The sequence below is a fragment of the Rhinopithecus bieti genome, unplaced genomic scaffold (assembly GCF_001698545.2).
Source record: "Rhinopithecus bieti isolate Rb0 unplaced genomic scaffold, ASM169854v2 scaffold_13352, whole genome shotgun sequence".
NCBI lineage: Eukaryota > Metazoa > Chordata > Mammalia > Primates > Cercopithecidae > Rhinopithecus > Rhinopithecus bieti.
The window spans coordinates 1,057,021-1,076,017 of NW_016808026.1; the positions used below are offsets into that span (position 1 = coordinate 1,057,021).

An 18,997-nucleotide genomic window follows, 5' to 3' on the forward strand; every position below is an offset into this window, starting at 1 on the left:
TAAGATGGAAAGTCACATGTATGAGTGGGAGGCATGAAACCAATTACGTGACCTGTCTGGGGTCATGAGTGCAGAGGCGGCTCCTACGTGCCATCTGCCTCTTGGAGTGTGGATGGGAGGTGGGTATGGCGGATGCTTGTCATTTCCCAATGGCTCGAGTGGACGTGGGGAGCACGGGAGTGACAGGAAAAGAGGAAAGAGGGAGAGAGGCCGTCCAAGCTTTCACAACTCACTCTCTTGTGTTTGAAAATATCTGATTTCATTATTTTCTATAATTAATTTCTAGAGCATCTATCTGAGGAAAATGCTAGAAAGAAATATGCTATTCCTTTGTATCAGTGTTACTCTTCATTGATATTAAATGACTTAGTCACTTTATGGGGGAAATACAGAGGTTGATTCATGGTGATGTGACCCTCTCACCACTTCTGGTTCCCTTTTTCCTGCTATATATCAAGACCTACAGCCCTTGGGAAGTGCATTTCTGCATTCGAAGAAGAACCTGAGAGAAACCTGTAAGTAAACTTTCGGAAAATCTTATTTCTAAAATTGCTTTTTAAAAAGTGCTAGTAAATTGGAATAAACAATTACAACCAGAGCATACTTTAAGGCTCCCTCTACCCCAACGGTCTCCCTATGTATGGATGTATCAGAAAGTCTTTTCATGTTGGTATCTGAATATCCTCCGCTCAGGGAAAACTGCAGCATGAATATCTTCTTACAGGCATAGCCTGGGTATACTCGAGCCACCCCCTGCTTTATGAATCCCCTCAGCTAAGCCTCCTGGTCGTTATGGGGAGCCCTAGGCTGGCTCAGTCCTGCCTCCCTGACGACGCAGCTCTGAGTGCCTGGCACACACAGCAATGGGCTGAATTGTTCAGTAATTGCTATTCTGTTTACCTAGCAGCGTTCATTAATCTTTTCTTTCTTGTGTGAAGGCTGTTTTCACAGAGGAAGGCATTTGCTGGCTTTCCCAAGGCAAGAACGATGAAAACAAAGTCATGAGGAGTTCTCTCTACCTGAAATGAAGGCCGCAGCTCCTGCTCAAGCTATTTTGGCAGTCTGAGAGAACGGTACGTTCTGAACCACATTGTAAGTTTGCAAGAGCTTATGAAAAAAGAAAGGGAAAAAAATGAAAAGGAAAAGAAACCGTCCATTCTTCTTTTGTTCCACTCCCAGGTGCTGGGCTTTGATGTTCTGTCTCAGAAGTGACTTTAGAACGCCAGCTCCAAGAACCAGCTCCGCTGCTCACTGCACTTTTCATTTCAGAGAGCACAGGGCTAGCGGGGACCTGAGAACTCAGCTAGCACATGGGAGTTGAGGTCCAGGAGGTGACGTGACCTATCTGAGGCCACACAACCTGGCTTGGGTAGAGGCAGGCTGGGCCACAGGCCTCCCTGTTTGGCGCTATTTTCCTATTCTGCTCTGCCCTTTGTTCGAATTCCTTTTAAAATGAGATTCACATCAAGCCAATGAGGGAGGCTGATGGGCTCAGACTGGTTTCCCGCAGGGGACTGGCAGGGCTGGTTGAGGAGTACAGAAAGAACAGAGTGCTTGTCCGTTTGGGTTTATTGTCCCCTGGGGTGTCTGCAGACCTATCTGGGCTTGTTGAGCATAAGCCATTGGCTTCTGCACAGGCAGAGTCAGAATGAACTGGTATCACCTAATGGGAATTGCGGGACATCAGATGAGGCGGGAGCTTTGGAAATGGGGAGAGAGGGGAGCAATAAGATGCTCCCATGGTCATTGTCTCTTGGCCTTTCCTCCAGAGAAGGTCACACTTCTTCCTCCCACACTTTCACTAGCAGTAAGCCTGTGGGTGTCTGCTTGCCAGCTCTGGAGCCACATTGGTGATGTGCAGCTTCAATAATCCCCAGTCTAGAAAGCTCCTAGGGTGGGCCATTCGTGTGGAGGTTCTCATTATTTCATGGCTCCATTTTTTTGTGGCTGCTGACTGGACCTTGTATCTGAAGCAAGGACGCATTCATCCGCACCTTGAAAGTTGATCTGTGCTCAAAGGACAGTGCTCGGGAATGCCGGTCTCCTTGACTCATCAAAAAGGTGGCCAAACAGAGCTCTGTGAGTGGGGGCTGTGAGCCCTGTGCCCTCCATGCTGGGGCTCTCGATGTTCCCACTGACACAGATCCCCTGCAGGGAAAACAATCAAGGTGTAGGCACCTTGCAGAGGTGTCTGCTAGCTAGCGTGGGCAGGGTTGATGTGGAAGTCTGGCTGTTTCTGTTTCCCGTGGCAACAGCTTGGCCCTGCATGAAAGCAGGTAAATGTGGGCTCAAGCCAGATGCCCAGACGGCATGGTTGTGCAGGGCTCTCGGTTCAAATCAGGGTTCTTCATCCCTAACCCTGTTCTGCTATTTTCCTGTTCCCTTCCACCTAGCCACACAAAAAGCATTTTAACCCCATGGAAGAGGGATAGGGCCCTTGGTGGCACTCTGCTATGGACTCCAGCTAAGGCTTCCCTGCCTGAGGTGTGGTAGAAACTGCAGTTCTGAGATAAAAGCAAGAAAGAGGCCATTACTCTTGGGATAGTGCTGTTGGTAAAAGCCAGAAGCAGGTATTGTATCCTGGGGACACAAGCATGTTGAGTCAGTAATAGACATTATTGACAATGGAGGCAAGGTAAAGAGAAATTACAGGTTAAAGGGACCAGGTAAACTTTTAGAAGCTGCCAGAAAAAAAAAGATGGAGAGGCAGAGGTAGGGACTTTGTAAGCACAAGGGAGGGGAATAAAACAGTTAGAAATCTTTGGGTAAAAATAAACATTTCCAAGGTATAGAGGAAAACCTTTATGTGTGAGACTGGAACTTAGTTTAAGCATGGTTTTTAAATGTCTCCAGGGATAAAAGGGGAAAAGGTAATTCAGAGAAATGGAGAAGAGGAGGGCTAAGGTGAGAAGTGGGCCAGAGAGGAGAGAAGAGAGGCATGTGAGTGTCATCTGTTGATCAAGGCTGCACTCTCACAATCCGTGGCCAAAATCAGCCGTCAGAGTGTTTAAAAATAATTTGAGCCAACAGTTTTTTAAGAACAAGAAGATGTCACCCAAAGAAATCTAGATTTCTGACTTGAAAAAAAAAAAAGTCAGAAAATCTGGTGACTGCCTCTGTAGAGAGCTTTGAAGAAAATCTGCTGGGTTGGAGGCTGCTGTTCCTGCAAGTTAAATGGGGGCGTGGGCTCTCCAGCACCCTAGAGACCCATGGCCCACTGTCCCACACCCCACACTCCCAAGGAGTATCTGAATCTCCATACTTCCTTCACTGTTTCCAGTGCTTGTCTGACCCCTGTAGGCATTTGAAAATCTGAGTGCTGCCTGCACGGGACAGGATGAGCCCCCATTCCTGATCCAAGCTCAACAGGGAAGGTGAGACCAACACCGAATGCACTTTTCTTCCCCGTCCCTGGGAGAGACAGCCCTTGATCTGGACCTCAGACCAGGATGGGCCTGCGTCCAGGGTGCCTGACGTTAAGGGGTGAGCAAGGTGAGCCTAACACTGGCTGTTACAGTCTCTGAGTAAAACATAGGGGTTCATGAGCTGCACGATGCTGCAGAGCAAGTGTTTACCTGGGGAAAGGAGAGCTGTAGTCAGCTTTAGAAGGCTCAATAAAGCTGTGCTGGCAGAGGAGGGGAGGACCCTGGATGTGGTTGACAATGCAGGACAGCTCATCCTGGCATGGTGAATCTGCATTTCAGGATGCGTGCGTGATTGGGATCCTGGGAATACATTTCAACCAAATTCAGAAGCTGCTCTATGAAGATCGTGTCAAAGAGGGGCTGAGCGATTGTCCATTCTGACCCCTCAGGGTCATTTAAACATGAGTTAAAATCCTGGCTCTTGCACTTATTAGGTGTGTGAGCTTTTACCAAGTTATTTAACCTCTCTGAGCCCCAGTTTCCTATCTAAAAAGATATAGCTACAATAGTACAGGGTTAGAAAGCATGTATATCAGATGCTGTGGCCAGGCATAAAGTAACACCGTAATAACTACCGTTTATTATTAGGAGTATTTCACTAAGTCTCAGACATTGACACAAGCCATAGTTTGTCCGCTTCTCTAATTATGTATTCTGTGGTGACTGAGGGCCAACTGGGTACTGTTATGGGCAGAACGTTTGTGTCTTCTGCCAATTTGTTTGAACCCCCAGTGTGGTTGTATTTGGAAATCGGGTCTCTAAGGAAGTAACTAAGGTTAAATGAGGTCCTAAGTGTGGAGCCCTCATCTGATAGGATTAGTGTCCCTATAAGAAGAGGAAAATGTAACTGCCTCACTATTGTGTAAGAGAGAGACAACAGACTGACAGCCAAACAGAGCAGTGGGTAAAATGATTTCTGGGTGCCATGTTGGAAAGGTCTTTGTACTTAATTAAAGGTAACACAGTGTGAAGAGATACCAGAGAGCTCACCCATCTTCTCTCCCTGCCATGTGAGGACACAGAGAGGAGGCAGTTGTCTGTAAGCCGGGGAGGGGTCCTCACCAGAACCCAACCCTGCCAGACCTTGATCTGGAACTTCCAGCCTCCACCACTGTGAGAAATCAATTTCTGCTGTTGAAGCCACCCGGCCTGTGGGATTCTGCTATGGCAGCACTGGCAGATGACAACAGGTACATGGGAAGTTTTAATTCCATTACTCAGGAACTGTAGTGGAATTTTAAAACAGGACTCATGAAAAGTCAGAGATGAGATATGAATGTGATGGGAAATGTGTCACCAAGTGGTGGAAAACCGGGGGTCTCACTCCTAGCTTAGAGTCCCTTAGCCTCTTTGGATTTTATTTTCCTCGACTGTGACTATCAGCCAGGGAGGTGTCAGTCAAAATCATCTGGACTTGTGCTATCCAATACAAAGGCTCCAGTTATTTATTTAACTTTAAGTAATTTAAATTTTAATTAATCTTAATTTAAATGTAAATGATTTATTAAAATTAAAAATATCATAATTAAATAAAATAACACTAAAATTAATTAAATTTATTAATTAAAATCAAATAAAATATCAAATTCAGTTCCTCAGTGGCATGAGCCCTGTCAAGTGCTCAATAGTCACATGTGGCCAGTGCCTCCTATGCTGGACGGCGCATATATAGAGCACGCCCAGCATCACAGACAGTTCTATCAGACAGCGCTGAATTCCAGAGCTTGTTACCTGAAGCCTGGCCTTCATGAGAGCAGCTTCAGCAGCACCTGGGAACTTGTTAGGAATGCCAACTCTCAGGGGCCACCCTAAACCTTCTCAATCAGGATCTGCATTTTCACAAGATTCCCTCCAGTGATCACATACCCAAGTCTAAGAAGCTCTGAGCTATGATTCCCTCCAGCTCAAAAAATAAAATTTACGAATCTGGGTATCTGCTTGACAAAGTCTTTGAGAAAGAAACCACCTGCTTAGCTTATCAAAATTCCAATTCACCAATTTGCCTAAGAGGAGAGAATTGAAAGATCTGAAGGAAGATCAGCAGAATGGCCGCACCTCCACAGGAGCCAAAAAGAAATCAGCAGATGTCTAAAGGAGGCATGGATGGCGTCACCATGCCTGGAGGGTGGTACACCTTGGAGGTTGGTACAATCTGGCTCCTATCTCTTTTTTTGTTGTTGTTTTTGAAAAAGAGAGATGGGGTCTCTCTCTCTTGCCCAGGATGGTCTCAAATTCCTGGGCTCAATCAAGCAATCCTCCCACCTCAGTGTCCCAAAGTGCTGGGGTTATAGGCATGAGCCGCCACGCTCAGCCTCCAGTGCCTATCTCTAAGCCTCCCGTCAGCTTGGGCATTCAATCTTTGCCTAAAGAGCAGAGAATGGACAGTCTTCATTTTCTGTGGCAGTAAAGAAACAACAAGAAATGAGTTGCATTTGCTGGGGACCTTTTATCCAGAGAGTCTTAAGGTTCTTGCTAAGGTTCCCCTCATTAAACCGAAAGGAGCAGGTAGGTCATATATTCAGTTAGGGAAAATGAGGAACAGAGAAGAAATCAATGGCTCAGTCAACGATGCCAAAAGGGCAGACTGGAACATCAGCCTCTGGGCTCGTGGGCCTAAATTCTGCTCTGGGGCTTGAACTGTAAAATAAGAGAAGATACCTTCAGTCCTCTCACCGCAGAAAGTTTTGGTGTCTGGTGACATGCTGTTTTCAACACAAAACTAAGCAGGAGAATATTAGAGCTGTTGCCTGTTAAGAAAACATGTTCTTCTTACAGGACAAAATTGCAGTCGTATATCTTATTTAATTGATATTAGATTTTATTGCAGAATGTTAAAATGTTAATGTGTCCATAAATCTTTTCATACTTTCAGAAAATGTCTGTATTAGGAACACACTGTACAAGGATGAAGGCAAGAGAAAGGAAAAATGAATCCAGAATACACATTATTAATATTTTAGAAAGGAAGCAAAATGATGCCTCATAAAGGAAATTAGAAAAAAGTTAAGCAGCTGGGATTTCTGATTTCCTTTAAAGAAGAATCTGCTAGTTTGAGACATATCCTTACAGAGTCAACTATTTTGATGCAGGGAACAAAAAGTGAGCAGATAATGGAAATGGGCTTGTGATATCCAGGTCAGCTCTTAACAGCCACTGGCAGAAGGTGTGATGCCTCCAGCAGGGACAAACAGTGAGCTGAGGGTCCTGTCACATGACACAGAACCATGGAATTGGGGCATGGTACAGACAACAGAGCCTGGAAGTCTGGCCTGAATCCTGCTGTGCCATCTCCACTGTGTGACTGCTGACAAATTCCAGTAAGCACTCCAAGCCTCAGTTTCCACTGTATCAGATGCAAATACCATCTGCAGGCTTAGGGCAGGGGTAGAAAGATGCTTTATAAAAAGTGCCTACAATGTAATAGATAATTAACATCTTCTAGGGTATCAATCAAGTAATGGTTTGGGGTCAAACCCAAAGCAATGGGAGAGCAAAGAGTCATGCCTGGGAGGAGAGGCCGCAGCTCCTGACTTCCTCTGGTGCTGGGTGTCCTGCCCTCTGCCCACCCACCTGCAGAGTCCTCTTGCCTGTGCCGTGGAGCCTGTCTGACTCAGTCCACAATGCCAGGGAAGGTTCAGCAGCACAGGGGCCTATGGTAAGGCCCGTCTCTATCTTCACTCTTCAGTCCAAACTCTGATTCCAAAAGGAAGCAAGCTTGCAGGAAAAAGGAACTATGGCCTTTTGCTGGCCCCCATTTTAATTACCATTCTAATTCCCTTTCCTGCTGATGCTGTCAGAACATCCTCATATGTGGGATCTGGACTCTACTAAGGCCAGTTCCACATGGCAGTGACCCCTCTTCAACACTCAAGTTCACCTCATATCTCTTTTCTGCTCTGAGCATTTCCATTCAGATTATACGACAGGAACTGCAAGCACTCTCTATTCTTGGTGGAGAAATTTACACATTTACTCGTAACCTGCCTATTCCCCCCATTTTATTTCTGCCCTTCATTAACCTCATTCGGCCTGAACACAGAAAGAATAATTTCCTCACCTCTGTTTGCTCAGTGCACAACCTCTAGCCAATGCCTGGGTTCATCTTACAAGACAAATGTAATTCACTGGCTCTCACTATATTCAGCTACTCAGTAAATTCAGACCCATCCTATTTAATGAGAAGGGATTTATTTGAGATTGTTTAAAAATTGATCAATGTCCACATTAAAATCCCATACATATGATATAACGCTTATTAGATATTTTCATGTCAATCAGGAGAGAATATCGATTTTATTTTATATATATCACTCCAAATGAATCCAAGTCTCTCTGAGAGCATCACAGACCTACATCTGTGTGGCTGATGGTGTGTTAGCAGCTCCACAGTGCCTTCATTCTAATTATTCCAGGTCTAGGAAAAAAGAAAAAATGATTATCTCAGTGACACAAAATAAATATTCTTCTTCTTTTCTTTGTAAGAGTCTCAGGAGGAAACTCTTCTCAGAGGGCAGGGGCATAAGAGGGAAGAAGCCATGGTTACAGAGCGGAGACACAATGGCCTCAGTCCAAAGCTGCATTTAAGTTTGGATGCCCTTGGTGTGCTTTCTGGTCTGTAAAACTGAGCACAAGGAAACAGACGATTATTCAAGAGTAAGCTTTCATAATGCAGTTTATTGACATTTCAGCCTATCAGCCTAGGGCTCAACTATTAAGGCTTATGATATAGGACTGTTACTCTTATCAATAAACAATGACTCTCTAGCAGACCAGTAGAGAATTCAGTGGCTTAAAATAAATCAGCATTTATGATGGCTCACGTGTCTGTGGTCAGCCGGTGGGTCGGCTGAGAACCAGCTGGTCTCCGATGGCCTCTCTCACATCTGGCAGTTGGATGGCTATTGGCTGAGCTGATGGAATTGCCTGGTCAGGTGCCTTTCGTCATCCAGCATTCCAGCCTGGTATAACAGGCTCAATAATGGCCCCCTCAGAGTTGTCCATGTCCTACTGCTCAGAACCCATGAATATATTATCTCACATGGTAAAAGAGACCCTGCAAATGTGATTAAATCTCTTGATGAAGAGATTATCCTGGATGATCTGGGTGGACCCAGCATATTCACAAGGGCTCTTGTAAGAGGGAGGAGGGAGGATCGGAGTCTAGAGAGAAGATGTAAGGATAAAAGCAGAGGGAAGATGCAATGTTGCTGGCTTTGAGATGGCAGAAAAAGGGTCCATGAGCCAGGAAATGTAGGTTGCCTCTAAAGCTGAAAGAGGCAAGGAATCAAATTCTCCCCCAGTGCCTCCAGAAGGACCACAGCATTGCAGGCCCATTTTAGACTCTGACCTCCAGAACCGTGAGAGAATAAATATATGCTTCTTTAAAACACTCAGTGGTTATCTGTTACAGCAGCGATAGCTGGGAAATGCAGCTGGACTTAACACAGCAGGAGCAGAGTTCCATGAGAGCACGTGGAGAGAGTCCAAGGCCCAGGATCATCACTGGCATTTCTGCTGCATTCGATTGGGCAAAGAAGTCACAAGGCCAGCCCAGATGCAAGGGTTGGAGGAATAGACCTCATCTCTTGGTGGTGGAAGGTGGAAGAAGCTGTAAAGTCATATTTCAAGGGAGAGGACACAGGAAGAGTAAATAATTATGGCCACTTTTTCTGCAGTCAGTCTACCCCCATGGCCTTTACGAAGGTCAGAGGACATTCAAAAGCAATTTCTGACCTTGGTTTCTTTTTCATTTTCAGGACGCAGGGAGCATGGGTATCTGGACCTTAGGCACTGATATCTTCCTAAGTCTTTGGGAGATTTACTTGTCTCCAAGAAGCCTTGGACGGATGGACTTTATCCAGCATTTGGGAGTTTGCTGTTTGGTTGCTCTTATTTCAGTGGGCCTCCTTTCTGTGGCCTTCTGCTGGTTTCTATCATCAGTCATGGCGGCTGCTGGCTTCTGGATTATCACATGTGTTCTGCTGTGTTGCTCCAAGCATGCACGATGTTTTATTCTTCTGGTCTTTCTCTCTTGTGGCCTGCGTGAAGGCAGGAACGCTTTGATTGCAGCTGGCACAGGGATCGTCATCTTGGGACACATAGAAAATATTTTTCACAACTTTAAAGGTCTCCTAGATGGTATGACTTGCAACCTAAGGGCAAAGAGCTTTTCCATACATTTTCCACTTTTGAAAAAATATATTGAGGCAATTCAGTGGATTTATGGCCTTGCCACTCCACTAAGTGTATTTGATGACATTGTTTCTTGGAATCAGACCCTGGCAGTCTCTCTTTTCAGTCCCAGCCACATCCTGGAGGCACAGCTAAATGACAGCAAAGGGGAAGTCCTGAGCATCTTGTACCAGATGGCAACCACGACAGAGGTGTTGTCCTCCCTGGGTCAGAAGCTACTTGCCTTTGCAGGGCTTTCGCTCGTCCTACTTGGCACTGGCCTCTTCATGAAGCGATATTTGGGCCCTTGTGGTTGGAAGTATGAAAACATCTATATCACCAGACAATTTGTTCAGTTTGATGAAAGGGAGAGACTTCAACAGAGGCCCTGTGTGCTCCCGCTGAATAAGGAGGAAAGGAGGAAGTATGTCATCATCCCAACTTTCTGGCCGACTCCTAAAGAAAGGAAAAACCTGGGGCTGTTTTTCCTCCCCATACTTACCCATCTTGGCATCTGGGTGCTGTTTGCAGCTGTAGATTATCTGCTGTATCGGCTCATTTTCTCAGTGAGCAAACAGTTTCAAAGCTTGCCAGGGTTTGAGGTTCGCCTGAAGCTGCACGGAGAGGTAGGGACCCACAGGTACTTCTCATGGTGTATCCTGGCTATTTGCTGGTCTGTCTTGCAAAAGATCATGAACCTCCCAAGGCAGGGAAGTGGCTTATTCACCTTTGCATCCTTGGTGCCTGGCATAGTGCTTGGCACATAGAAGGAACCCAACAAATGCAGGTTAAATTGGATTGAAGTACCGATGTTAGGGTGTGATTCTGCATTAGTTCCCTGTGGCTGCTGTGACAAATGGCCAATAATTGAATGGCTCAAAATAACAGAAGTTTATTCTCGGATAGTTCTGGGGGGAGAAGTCCAAAGTGAGTGTCGCTGGGCTAAAACCCAGGTGCTGTTGCCACTCTTTGCATCTTCCAGATTCTAGTGGCCAATGGCATCCCTTTGCCTGTGACCACATCACTCCCATCTCTGCTCTGTCATCGCATCACTTTCTTCTTTGCATGTGGAAAATCTCTCTCTGCCTCTGTCTTAAAGAATGTATATGATTGTATTAGGACTTTCCAGTATAATCCAGGGTAATTTCTCTATCTCAAGATCTTTGACTTAATAACATTTGCAAAGATCCTTTTTCCAAATAAAGTAACATTAACAGGTTCCAGGCACTAAGACCTTGTATCTGTAGGGCATCCTCCAGCCTCCTACAGTCAACAAACACTCAAATGTGGAAATAAGTGTCTCTGAGGTTGAACATGAAGTGGATTCCCAAGCAAGACTATCTGGCGGGAACCTAAGAGACAGGGATTTAGGACCTGCCTTCTTCTCATCCTCAAGCTTGGGCAAGTAGACTTTGAGCACCTCCTCTGAGCGAGAACTTTGCTGTGCATCCTGAGTCATTATCAAACACAGGAGGATTCCCAAGGCATCGGCGCAATGTTTAAAAGGATGATTGTTGAAAAGGGCTCCTAAGTCACCCAGTAAAATGGCTGGTGCTAGTAGCTGGTAGCACCCACTTTTAAAAATGTTACACAGCTACACTTTGGTGTTTTGAGAGAGATTGGATTACTAGTTCTCAGCCTTAAATGTGTGTTAAGAATTTCTTGAGTTGGATATAGAGTTTCAGGCCTCGATTTACACAGATTTTGTTTTAACTGGGAGAGCATTTTAAATGAGCATGCCTGTGATTTCAAGGTAGGTGGTCCACAGACCACATTTTGAGAAACTCTAGCCTAGATATTGGAAAGCAAGGACCCTCCAAACCAGAGGTCCTCAACCTTGGATACAGAGTTGCATCACTGTGGAGCTGAACTAACCAACTCAATACCTCTCTCCAGAATCCCCAGAGAGTCTGTTTTAATTGAACTGGGGTGAGAGATTTTTAAAACCTCCCAGAGTAATTCTAACGTGCAGCCAAGATTGAGAACCCCTGTTCTAAACCCTTCACTCCAAGAACAAAGCCAGAAAGTTAACTCCTAATTGCCATCAGATGGATCTGTGAAAAATCTTCATTAGCCAGGACAGCATCTGTCTCTGAGCTGGTGCCTCCTGCATCTTGAGGGATCTGACTTTCTCTTCTCTATTCTCCCTCTCTCTCCTCTTGGCAACCATGGACAAACAGAGAAGATGGTGGGGATGGGGCATCCCATCGTTTATCATTTCTTTTCCATTTTGTCTGTGGATATTTGTGCTTATGTTGACATTTCAGAGGATCTGGATATTGTCAGACACTTACCTTATTGTTTTTTAACCCAGAAATTGCCAGGCTGAATGACATGGCGTGTGTATGCACATGTGCAGGTGTGTATGTGCACGTATGTGATGCATGCTGGGCTTAAGTACACTAGCCCAGGCTGGCAAAAATAATGCAGGTGAACCCCAAAATTGGGGCTTAGCCTAGGAGGGTTCTTGGCTTTGCTTGGGAAAGAATTCAAGAGTGAGCTGACAGTGAAAGAAAGCAAGTTTTTTAGAACAGAGTACAGCAAAATGTCTGCTCCACAGGCAGAGAAGGACTACCCCATAGGCAGAGTGGCCCAGAGTAGCACTCCTGGATTGTTGGTCTGTTGTATTTATACCTAGTCTTAATCATATGCTAATTATGGAGTGAGTTATTCATGAGCTTTCTGGAAAAGCGGTGGGGAGTTCCCAAGCCATATAAGACAACTTCTGGGTTACTGCCATGGCATCATTTGTAAGCTGTCATGGTGCTGGTAGGAGTGCCTTATGCAAATATATTATAATTAGCATATAATGAGCAGCGAGGACAACTAGAGGTTTTTTTCATCACCATCTTGGTCCTAGATGATTTTGGCTGGTTTCTTTGTTATATTCTGTTTCTATCCACAGGGTCATGACAGAGGCTCAGTAAACAAGTCCTGCTGATCTCCTGCCTCAAAAACGCCAACAGCTGTTTCTTTTTTTAAAAAATTATTATTTGTAATTTTTATGGTTATTTTTCATTGACACGTAATCATTGTACATATTTATGGGGTATCCAGTACCTGTTTCTATGGGTCTGATTTGCCCTACTGTTCCTCAAGCTGCACTAGGCTGTGCCAGCTGCTGGGGAAATCACAGAGGAAAAACGGCCACAATGTTGCCTGCAAACCCTCCCGTGAAGCCCCACTTGCCATTTCTCTCTTTCCCTCTCAGGGCCTCAAATCCCCCTGCTGCATCCACACTTTTCCTCCCCTTTCGTCTGGCTCAGCAGATCTAGTCCCATGGCTCCTGCCCTCCTAAGCCTGGGCTGCTTCTCAGAGTTGATTATTCTGAGCTCTCTGCATCCCCTGAAGAATCCCGTTAATTACAAGGCACGCTGTTGCTCTAGCTATTTGGAGCGGTGGATAATGGAAGTAGTGTTTTAGCTGAAAGCCAAACAAGAATTTCAGACATGCTTGATCTTTAGGGGTGGCCAGGAAAAGGGCTTCGCTCCTTCCCTCCCATTCCCCTCCTGTGTTCTCCTTTCTTGGCTTCCCCCCTCAATTCTCCCTCTCTCCCCTATGTTTTTCTTCTCTCTCATTTACTTCTCTCTTAGCCAGTACCCATGCCTGTGTTGTGATTCTCACCATGTTAGATAGAGGGGGAAAAAAGCAAGTTCTGCATTCCAAAAAAATCCAGCTTTCCAATGACAATGTCCTGACACCTTCTTCTTTGGGCACTGCTGATTCCTGGGGGTGCGAAGATGTCTAGTTTGTGAGGGCCTCCTTGAGGGGCTTATGTCCTGGGAGGGAGGTCACTGTGTACACACGTGAAACAGCAGGGTGGTGGGCACTGGAACAGATGTGAGTACGAGACTGCTGTGGGAGCGCTTCTCAAACTCTCTCATGCTGTATCTGAGAGACTGCGCTGCCAAGAGCCAGCTTCTGCATGACTGGCAATGCCCTACCCTTATGCCAGAGCGCCCTTGGGGGCTCCTGGTATTCACCATTGCCTCACATTTGCCAAGGAAAAGTCACGCAGGAAGAGAAACACTGGCTCAAGGTGTTGCCAATATTTCTTTCTCACTTTCGTATGATTTTAAATATCTATTTTAAATAAAGAAGATGGGAAATGACCCAAGTAGAGCTAGCTCTGTGGGTGGGCAGTGTAAATAAAAATAGCCAGAGTTTCTACTTACTGAGCACCTGCTGTGTTCACTGCATTTGGCAGCATTAACTTTTCAGGAGTGGCTGACACCAGAGCCTGCCCTCCATTCATTGCTTAGTGCTGTGCCAATAAATTGTTTATTTAACAGAGGAACATATCTATTAAAACATTGGGGTACCATTTAGTATATTGCTTGGCATTTTGAAAGAATTAATTTGTCTTCCACATTACCCTCAACCAACCCCATACAAAAGTGTCGACTCAAACTTTCTGAAGCACTGATTCCCAACTGCAAAATCCCCAGTTAAATTTCTAGACAAAATAACTTTGTCCCAGACCGAACACCCGCTGCTTTCTTATTGCAGGATTTCTCATCACGAACTCAATCGATGTGTTTGTTTCTTCACTAGTATTAAAAAGAGTGCATTTGCTCTGGGGACTGAACTCTCTCTATTTAATTGTAGGCAGACTATTTTTTTAATAAGAGAAAGAGAGAGGCAACACAAATGTTTTTCATTGCTTTGGCACCGTGCTGGGGAAATTATAGATTTGACTTGACATTTGTGTAGAGGTCCCAGGTTTGGGGTTTCCAGAGTCTCCACAGGCACCGGGATAGATCCAAGGTGCCCAGTGTCCTCTGGGTGTGGTTGGGATCTTTTTGAGAAGTCATTTACCTTTTCCTGGCCCCAGGGCTCTGTGGCACTAGAGTGATAATAACTTACTAAGCACCCCAGTCTGTAAAGCTAATGTTCCTTCCCCAAGGTGTTTAATTTACACTGGGAGTAGTTTATTCATGGGCAGGATCTGGTCCATTAACTCCTGTTTTGCCAAATTAGAAAACAAATCCACTGAGAGATTAAATGATTTTCCCAGGTCAGAGAAAGAAAGAGCTGGATCAGCACACACTCTCTTGTGGGTGGCTTGGCTGGGTGGCTCAATGTCATCTCCTGCCCTCTGTGGCAGTCTGCTGAGGGCAACTGGCTTATGCTCTTGCCTTCAAAAAGGAAGGAATGTACCTCTCATGAGCATCCAATAGGGATGAGAAATTTTCCTATTTTTAGGACCTGCCCAAACATGATTTTAGAGTCTCCTTCAATAACGTGGGCTCAAGGGCCAATGTATCAACCTAGAAGGGAATATAGCACCTAAATAAGAATAATCCCCCCTAAGCTCCAGAAGGCAGATGTAGAACATAATTTAATGCCTCAACATCTTTGTGACCTTGTGGTCTGCTTAAGGGGTATTGGGACGATATGATGGGGTCCTAAGGGGCTATGTTCTAAAGCAATCTTCTCCCTGAGTTTAGCTGACTCCCCGCTCTTTCTTTTGTCCCATATGTCCTAACATGTAGAAACAAATATTCCATGAAAATGAGTTATGTGATCAAATTTGTTAGGAAAACTGGCTAAAGTTAAAAGATTCCTCTGCCTACTTCTCAGAGCCTTCAACAGTCTAATGGGCATTGTGATTTTCAAAAGAGGGGATAGAGTGAAAAAATGTATTTAATACACTTCTGTCAAGGGAATCTTTACTGTATTTCTACAAACCCACTTCAGAAAACACTGCAATAGTTACAAATAAGACACATCTCTTCTCCTTTGCTCCAATCATAACACACAAAGGAATATGTGACAGTTCCTTTGGCCAAAGCCCGTGTGCTGCAGGGAAGTACTGAGAAAGACAAGGACTGAGTACAAAAGTGGCATGCATCATGATTATTTTATTCTTTCATTTTAGAAACAAGGAACTCAAGATATTTTCCATGATTCTTCCTTTAATATATCTGTGTTTGAACCCAACTGTATCCCGAAACCAAAATTCCTTCTATCTGAGACCTGGGTTCCTCTCAGTGTCATTCTTGTGATATTAGTGATGCTGGGACTGTTGTCCTCTATCCTTATGCAACTTAAAATCCTGGTGTCAGCATCCTTCTACCCCAGCGTGGAGAGGAAGCGCATCCAATACCTGCATGCAAAGCTGCTTAAAAAAAGATCAAAGCAGCCGCTGGGAGAAGTCAAAAAACGGCTGAGTCTCTATCTTACAAAGGTAAGGCCAAGATGGTGGTGTAACCTCCAATTGAGGAAGTATTGAGTTTGAGAGGGAAATGGGAAAGGGGACTTCAAAGCACTTAATGCTTCAGCTTCACATCAGGGCTTGTATCCCAGGAGTAGATAGGACATTGGGGGAAAACGAACAAACATACGTGGCTAGGGCTCTTACCTCTGTGAATTGAATGCTGATCCAAAGGATACTACAAGTTATTCTTAATATATTCATTTCAAGTAAGTATGTTCAGTCATTGTAGAGTGGAGAGGTCCTTAGTGTTGACTATTAAAGGACAAAGCACAATAAGATATGCTTTCCTAGGTAAAGAAAAAACAGACAGGGAAATGTCTACTATAGCTTTGTAAATGCCAAAGAATTTGTTCATTTTCCAGTGTATGTGTATGTGTGTATAGAGAGAGGATAGATAAAAATATAATAATATATATACAAATATATAAATAAAAGCATAGACTCATGCATGTATAAAATGGACATATATCAAAATTTTATGTAATTTAATACATACGTATTAATGAGGGAGTGGTAAGAAAAATTACAGCCAAAGAATAATTCAAAGAACACACAGATATATAAAGGCCATCAGGAATACCCAACGAATTTGCTTAATAGATGCAAAACTGTCTTTTTCTTTAAGGGTGGATGGGAGGGGTCAGTTGTACTCTACTGGGCGGAGTTCATATGCAGATCATGGACAAGAATCACTCACATTGTTTCTATCAGCCATCTGCAACTTACAGAGTTGGGAAATAGCCCATAGACAATGGAAGACCAACATAACCCACAAAAATAAGCTTGTTTATTTCAGTCTTTTGCTGTTTTCCCCAATGTCTTTAACCCCACAATGAAAAATTTATGTCAGAGGCATTTTAAATGACTCCAACTCCAATGCCCATTTATCCACTTTTCTGTCTCTTCAGATTCATTTCTGGCTTCCAGTCCTGAAAATGATTAGGAAGAAGCAAATGGACATGGCAAGTGCAGACAAGCCATGAGATACCCTGGGTACTCCTCAGCCACATCGCACCAGCAGTACTCCTCAGGTCTATGATGACAGTCACTATTCATGCTGGATAATAGAGAACTATGTGACTCAGTCCTCTCAGGAGTCTGAGTTTACAGAGCCACCTTGCAGCACGTGGTTATGCCTCAAAGCCAAAGAGCTGCCAGGTAAATGGTTATGTGGTCTGTCTTCCAAACAAACCACATGATCTCGCCTGTGTCACAATGTAATAGGACTCTAGCTGGGTCCCCTGGTGATGAGTTTCAGCATAGAATAATGTTCAAAGAAAAGAAAACAAAAACAGTTGAAATCTCTACGACAGCCTTACAGTGCCAAGGGGAACATACATGTAAAAAGCCAGCAAACTATCTTCAAACTCTTCTGTCCTTAATGTCTTGCATGTCTATTGCCTCCACAATGGTCTCTTTCCTCCCTGCCCCCTTATTAAAGAACGCTTTCTGAAACCCATTCCTAGCAGCTCCTAGTTTCTTCTTACCACCACCTGCACTTCTGCCCTCTACCTGCCTCTATTTTGTTTTCTCCTCTTTTAGCAAATCCCCTGGCTGATATTTATGACAGGTGGCCTACGGACCATGTACATTAAAATTTCATACAATTCTTGTTAAAGTGTACATTTGGGCCCCTTTTTGTCTTTAACTACACTCCAAATCACTTTTATTTTTATTATTTTATTTTTTATTTTTTTGGAGATGGAGTCTCACTCTGTCGCCCAGGCTGGAGTGCAATGGTGCTATCTCGGCTCACTGCAATCTTTGCCCCTACAGGTCCAAGCAATTCTCCTGCCTTAGCCTCCCAAGTAGCTGAGATTACAGGCGCCTGCCACCAAGCCCAGCTTCTATATATATATGTATATATGTATATTTGTATTTAGTAGAGACAGGGTTTCACCATGTTGGCCAGGTTGGTCTTAAACTCCTGATCTCAGGTGATCCACCTATCTTGACCTCCCAAAGTGCTGGGATTACAGGGGTAAGCCACCACGACCAGCCCCCATATCACTTTTAATGAGTCACAGGACACACTGTCTTTTTCTGTTAGGCACGTTTGCCCTCAGTCTGAAGTGCTCTTCCCTGTTGGAAGGACAGACTGGAAAGCAGTGCTGTCACCAAAGGCAATTTTGATCTTGAAAACAGGATTTAGACTCACTCATTAGGGTCCATCTCACTTGGATGGGAAATGCTTGTTTAATTGCAGCTTACTCACTTTGATTTAAATGAATGTGAAGTTTCTTGAGACATCCATTGTGAAATGTGCTGTTAATCTTATAGAGGCAGAAAGGTACTGCCCAAGGCAATTTCATAGAGCACCCTTTTTTCACCTCTAATTGTAATGGCCTATAAAAGTATATTGCATTATCGCCTAAGTCACCATTTCTCATCTCACAAATCTCAGTCTGGTTCCATATTTTGTTAGGGGCTATGAAGTGTCTTTCTGATGTGCTTAATAACTCTGTTGTCAGTTGAGTTTCTCTTTGATAGTAAGACATGGTAATTCTAAACACCTTCATGAGAACGGGTCTCTTTTATTGTTCTACTTGGGATAAAAAATGTTATCTTTCCTCTTCTGAGATTTTGTATCTACCACTTTGTCTTTTGGGACCTAATCAATCATAATTGTAATATGGAATATGTTGAATTCCTCACATGTTACATATTTTTGTCTTAATTCACTTAAGAGAAAGAAGTACACATATCTCACCCTAAGAAAGTAAGAACTAGCATTCTCATGCAAACTCAATAATAGTGATTCCCAAAAAGTAGTAAAGACTACTGAAGTCAATTGTTGAGATTATAGTATGGAAGAGAGGAACTGGCTGAAAAAATGAGTGTGGGTTGAACGTAGTTATATGTCTATATTTAAAAGCCTATATTATATTAGGCTAATATAACCCCCACACAGTGGGGAGGAAAAATTCAAATTAACAGGTGGCTGAGGCTTTTCCAAGTTTTCCCAGTTCAAAACCCGTTTTGGTTTCAATCCATCATGATTACAGTGACATTGTTAAAAGCAGGAAAGAAAAGGAGGTAAGTAATTAGGTAGTGGGGACAATTTATGACCTTTTATTATCTCAATTCTGAGTGTCCATGAACTTTACTTTTGTACTCAGGGAGCAAAAGAAATCAGAATTGAATTTGTCATTGGAGCACTCTGTCAAATGCAAATAGAAAA

At 44.0% G+C, this 18,997-nt stretch overlaps 1 protein-coding gene across 2 annotated transcripts; it reads left to right on the forward strand.

The window, feature by feature from the left end:
• The first annotated feature begins 448 nt into the window (after positions 1–448).
• Positions 449–17,275, forward strand: DCSTAMP (dendrocyte expressed seven transmembrane protein). 2 transcript variants are annotated; one of them, XM_017885164.1, is made up of 4 exons: positions 449–515; positions 9,182–10,222; positions 15,478–15,786; positions 16,725–17,275. In XM_017885164.1, the coding sequence occupies exons 2-4, from the start codon at positions 9,194–9,196 to the stop codon at positions 16,797–16,799; spliced, it is 1,413 nt and encodes a 470-aa protein (XP_017740653.1). In that variant the 5' UTR covers positions 449–515; positions 9,182–9,193; the 3' UTR covers positions 16,800–17,275. The 2 variants fall into 2 exon arrangements, with proteins under 2 accessions (XP_017740653.1, XP_017740654.1); XM_017885165.1 differs by lacking the exon at positions 15,478–15,786 and having other exon boundaries at positions 9,182–10,020.
• Positions 17,276–18,997: the final 1,722 nt, after the last annotated feature.

Excerpts from the sequence above, each read along its gene's own strand:
- DCSTAMP (XM_017885164.1), top strand. The coding sequence starts at position 9,194 with ATGGGTATCTGGACCTTAGGCACTGATATCTTCCTAAGTCTTTGGGAG. Across the intron at positions 10,223-15,477 it reads GCCTGAAGCTGCACGGAGAG|AAACAAGGAACTCAAGATAT; the intron begins GTAGGGACCCAC and ends CTTTCATTTTAG. Across the intron at positions 15,787-16,724 it reads TGAGTCTCTATCTTACAAAG|ATTCATTTCTGGCTTCCAGT; the intron begins GTAAGGCCAAGA and ends CTGTCTCTTCAG.